Below are 5535 nucleotides of genomic sequence, written 5' to 3'. Positions count from 1 at the left end.
GAAAATGAGGCAGGGAAAAACATAAACAACTACAAACATCACATCCTACTAAACTGGATTTTTCACTGGAAAATACATTTCTATTTATTAACTCTTACAGTCGTAATTATAAATTTTTCCAAGTGGCCACATGGCACAAATCTCCAAAATGACAGAGTATGTCCACTGGTGAAGTTGGAATGTATCACAGCATGCACAAGCTTGAATGTGTGCACTCTTCCAACTATTTCTTGTTCAAAGTAAGTGGTTTGCTTTTCTTCAGAAAGGCAAGTCAGTCTACATCTGGTTTTGACTTTAAGATGTGAAAGATGAACCTGATTACATTTCCCACACAGCTTCTAATATGCAACATTTTTACAATTGGTACTGCTGGTACTATTTAGTGAAATGGATTGTGCTGAAGATGTTGTGGAGAAGGCACAAGCCTGTAGCTACTCTTTTAAGAGTAGCAGCCACTTGCAGCGACTCTTGGGCAGTGCTAACTCCTTATGCTTCATACAAACGCAAAAAGGCAAAAAACTATTCCAAAGAGTACCTCAATCTTTGTGGTACCTCAGTAATGTGGGTCTTTAATGGGACAATAAATTACCTGGGGTTTAAGCCCTCCTTCAGCATCTAGGTCAGCTCCATCCCATCAACCCTCCTTGAGGCTGGTATTATTACTGTTTACCAGCAGTAATTATAACCTGTTTCTGCCCCTCTCACATGCATCACTGATTGCAATCTCAGAAAGAGAAGGGGAAACAAAAATAATAAATAAAAATAGAAACAAAAGTAAACTCCCTTGGTACCGGGGAACATGGAAATGGTAGGAGCTCAGTGTAAAACCTTGCACGTGTAGCGACAGCATCCAGTGCTGGCAGTGGAATGAAGTATTGAGACCACATGAAAAAAGAATTAAGGCAGGCACTCTTCCTCGGTAAAAATACCGTATTTTAAAAAGGGTGCGTGTGCACATATATATATATATATATATAACACCATCAACGTTGCCTGAGGGGGAACACGTCAGGGAGCGCACTGTGGCTGACGCGTTATTGAGTAAGGACCCCTCCAAAGAGCGTCATGTTTTCCGCCACCCCGGGATGGGATCCCTTTGTCCGTGCCTGCTCCCGCGGGGAGCGGCGGGCGCTGCCATCCGCGGGCGGGTCGCGGTGCCCACACGCCGTGACTCGCCGCTCCGGGGCATAAACAAACACGGCTGGAACAACAAAAGGCCGCGGCTGCGGCGGCCGGACCCCGCCGCCGGGGCGCAGAGCGGCCGGGCACGTCCCCAGTGCCGCCGCCGCCCGCCCCGTTCCCACAGGGCTGCCCCCGCCCACCCCCCGGCAGCTGCCATGTGTCTGCTCAAGTGCGATTAACACCGACTCGCCAAATCCCCCCCACGCCCGCTTCCCCTCCCCGGGCCATTTGGGGCATGCACGCGCCCGCGCCCCGTGTTTACACGACGGCGCCTTCGCGCGGAGCCTTTTTGTGGATGGCGCTGGCAGATGAGCCGGGGGAGGTGGGGGCTCCGCGCCGCGCAGCGCCCGCCGCCGGCTATAAAAGCCTCCGGGCCCGCGGGAGGCAGCGCCAGGCGAGCGGCCGCGGACCGGCGGAGGATGGAGGGGGGCTGCCGCCCCCGGGCGCTCTCGGCGGCGCTGCCCCCGCAGGGCTACTCGCCCCTCTCCTCCTCCCGGTGCGGGGGGCGGCCCGGTCCTGCCCTGACGGCCTTGCCCTCGCCCCGCAGCCCTGCGCCTTTCTGGAGACCGTGGGTGCCCGCGCCGGGTGAGGCGGCCCGGCGGAGCAGCCCCGGCCCCACAGCGGTGAGTGGGGGGCGGCGCGGCGGAGCATCTGCCGCCGGCATCGCCGCACACACGGCCGGGAAGTCCCGGCGGGGCGGGGATGCTCGGGGAGGGCCCGGTGCCGTGCCGGCGGGCTGACCTCTGCTCTCTCCTCCGCAGCCTCACAGCCCCGGCGGGCTGGCGGAAGCCTCCCGAAAGCTGGCGCAGTACACGCACCCTGTCAGGTAAGTGGCAGTCCCCATCTCCCGCCGCCGGTTCCCGGGGAAGACCTCGGGGCACCTAGGGGCCCGTGGCGCTGCGCGGCCAGGAGGGAGTCCCTTTCTCGGCAGGGTAGTGCCGTAGCACTCGCTCTCCCGCCCCTTTTGTTTCTACCCATATATTTATGTAGATATTAAAGAGCCTTGGGAGTGAATTTGCCATCGATGTGCTTTTGAACTTACAGATCTTTGTGCAAATGATTGCCAGGACTCGTGGATTTAACATCTTTGAGGCGTTGACGTCCCTCTGTGGTGTGGGACTTATGACAACAGTTATATGGTGTTTTTTGGTGGTGGTAGAGTTGGCTGAAGCATCTTGCTACTCATTCCTGCGCTCAGGATTAAAAAAGGCAAGGGGGCGTAGTTCCTAGGCTGTGTTGCTGTGCAAACATCCAGCGCCATCCCAGAGCAAGGAAGCAGGTGGAGGCGTGGGAGAGAGTGGCAGGAGGAGAGGGTATGCACTGGCTAAGCCACCATTGCCGAGGAAAATACTGGTGTATAACTACTGCTTTAATGACGAAGGTAAGGGTAGTATCTCTACTGTCAGTTCTGAAAAGGAAATAAAGAAAATAACAGCTGAATCTGTAGGAGAGTCTGTATTCAGAAATGCTGGTAGCTGTTGCAAGGTACTTAAAATAATTGCCCAGGTAGTTTTTCCAGATAAGATGCAGCTTTCTTTCAAATCTAGGCTCTGATCCCTCAAATACTGATGCACCAACTAAGCAACTGTACAGGCAGACTTTACTGTGACTGCTCCAGTGCTTAGGTTTGAGTGAATGCTGTTGCAGGGAACATTGGGAATGGAGACCCGTTACAAAGCCGATGTTAGTGACTTTGTGTTGCCAAGGAAGCAGTGTTCTGTTAAACAGTAGCCTAGAAAGTATTTCCTGTAATTGCTAGAAAGCTATCTAGTTCTGTTTCTTAATGCATTTCTATTTTAAACAATCTGCAGTCAGCATTTCATTATGTTTTTTAGTGTGCTAGTCTCTTGGCTCTTAGGACTTCCATGGTCTGTTCCTTGTAGCTATTTCCAAACTGTAAGCAAGAGAGGATGGTAGTTGAAAAGTAACAGGAACTTGGAGTGTATTAATTGCAATTAATACAACTGCCCTTGCTAACTGTGATCTTATCAGCCTATTTTGTTAATTTCTGGACACAACACTGACTGCTTTAAAATCTACATCAGTGGGACATCCTCCTTAAGGAGTCTGTTGATTCTTTTTGGAAACAAAGATGAAATATCAAGGTCTGATCACCCCTAGACCTTTATCATTCCTTTGAATTTTACAATGGTGTGAAACAAGTATCAACAACTACCTAGACTGGGGACCTTCAGTAAAAAAACTACTAATTTGATTCAAATGTATTTTTGATCCTGTTTGACACCCATTATATTCCCTAGGAATAGTTCCAGTAGGGGCAGTACTACTTGGATCAGTAGTACTGTGTGGATACAAAAATGCTGCTAGCAAGGATTTCCTTGCTATTTTCTAAGTCCATTAGAGACTTTTCTCTCTCACAGAGATAGTGGAAGAGTAAACAATGAAACACCTGCAACCTTGAAAAGTCTTGTTTATGGTACAGTAGAAAAATATTTTGACAATGGATGTTCTAGGATTTTAGCCAATCACCCCAAGGGGTGGCTGATCCTTGGTCCAGTTAGGCTATGAAGAAAAAGTCTATAAAAGAGTTTGTAAAATAATTAAATAAATCAATCTTGCTGGACAATTCCTGCCTGCTGGATCTTCTCTCCTCCTCCCTACAGCTGCGGGACATGGTAACATACCCTAGGGCATTTTAGTAGTACTGTTTATGAGGTACTGGAGTGGGAAGTTTCAGATGCAGGGTCTTGGGCTTTAGTAAAAACTAAAACAAAGAACCGCTGCAAAACTAGCACTCTAAATGCACCTTTATCTCTTCAGATGAAAATAAGAATCCAGAGAATTTTTTTTTCCTAATCAAATGTAGAAAGCAATTTAGTAATTGAGCGTGTAAGGAAAATTTCTATAGGATGCTTCTTTTAATAAAATTTCACTTTGGTTTTTTGCATGTCAGCCTCCAAGTACATAATACATAATAACAATAAGCAAATCTATTGTATACTTGTTTCAGACTATTTTGGCCCAAATCAAGGTGCTATGATTACTTGTATCAGGAAGCTGAAGCACTTCTGAAAAACTTCCCAGTTCAGGCTACAATTTCCTTTTATGAAGATTCGGATAGTGAAGATGATGAAGATGAACTGGAACAAGATTCAAGAACAGAATCAGGTTGCTGATTGCAGGGAAGGCCAGTGCCACTTCTAAGATGTAATTTAAACTTAATATAAATATGTATTATAGTATTTTTAAAGATAATTTATTTCTATGTAAGTTATTCTTAATAAAATTGAGATGTCTTGTAATTTTATCCGAGCCTTTCTCCTTTGTTCTGTTCTTGTCCTGGTTTAAGTGGGGAAGGTATTGATTAGTATTTTAGTATCTGGGGTCCTACAGTTTGTAGATCATAAGCTGAATTTTTGAAGCAGAGAACAGATGCCTTACTTTGAAGGCTCTATGGTTACGTGACTTTCTCAAAGTCTGAGGACACAAGGAAAGTTTGTTATTGTGATTTAGTAGGCTCCATATGGAAGTGTATTGAGGAATCATTGGATTAAGTATTCTAATTGTTTTGTGCCTGCTGTTACAACAGAGTTTCAAGCATTGGAGAAGAGACAATATAGCTGTTTTCTAATTGGAGAAAAGAGCCCAAATTCTAATCTAGTTCTTGTTGTGTAGAGGTGTTTGCCTCAAGTCAGTTGTGCTCTCATGTACATGTACTGTATTATACATAAAAGTGGGAGTTTCATACTCCATTTGTCCATAAAGTGGATTCCAAGAAACGAGAAGAAGGTCTAATTGAGTTGTTATAATAGTGAGCTTGGTTTTAATAATTGAAGCAAAGCTTGGTACCAATCATCGTGAAGGCAAAAGCCCCTAAAATAACAACAACAAAAAAACAAATCCAAAGCTTTAAATTAAAGGCCAGTGCCTCTGTCAGGTAGAGCCTGTGTACTTACCTGGATCTGCCCTTGCGTGAGTGCTGTGTGTGCTGCTGCAGGCCGCGTCGGCTCAGAGTGCCGACACCGTCCAGGGAGTGCCTGCCCCGTCCCATCTGCTCCCAGGGGCCCTCACACAGAACCTTCTCACACTGAACCTTCAGAGCGTGGGCTGCAGCAGCTGCGTCTGTCACAATCTCCCAGCCTAAGCACCTGCCGCTGGGACACCTGGACGGAAAACCAACCTTAGCGCAGGGGCAGGCACCCCTACCACCCCCGGGGGCGACAAGGCGGCGCACGGGGTTACGCCCCGCTCCTTGCTCACAACCATGTCCAGTCCCAGGCGGTCTCCCCGCCGCCAGCCCCGAGCCGAGGCGGCCCGCCCTGCTCCCGGCCGGGCCGCGGCCCCGCCCGCCGCGGCGGAGCCTGCGCGCTGTGCCCCAGCGCTCCGCCCGCC

The 5535-nt window shown here is 48.6% G+C and overlaps 1 protein-coding gene across 1 annotated transcript; it reads left to right on the top strand.

Moving 5' to 3' along the window:
• Positions 1-1490: 1490 nt before the first annotated feature.
• On the top strand, positions 1491-4319 carry RIPPLY2 (ripply transcriptional repressor 2; the record flags this gene model as incomplete). Its single annotated transcript, XM_082277296.1, has 3 exons — positions 1491-1805; positions 1944-2008; positions 4154-4319. 3 exons carry the CDS (start codon positions 1491-1493, stop codon positions 4317-4319), a joined length of 546 nt encoding a protein of 181 aa, XP_082133422.1.
• Positions 4320-5535: the final 1216 nt, after the last annotated feature.

The sequence above is a fragment of the Coloeus monedula genome, assembly GCF_965178545.1.
Source record: "Coloeus monedula genome assembly, chromosome: 2".
In the NCBI taxonomy this organism is placed as follows: domain Eukaryota; kingdom Metazoa; phylum Chordata; class Aves; order Passeriformes; family Corvidae; genus Coloeus; species Coloeus monedula.
This window is presented reverse-complemented; position numbering and strand designations above follow the sequence as displayed.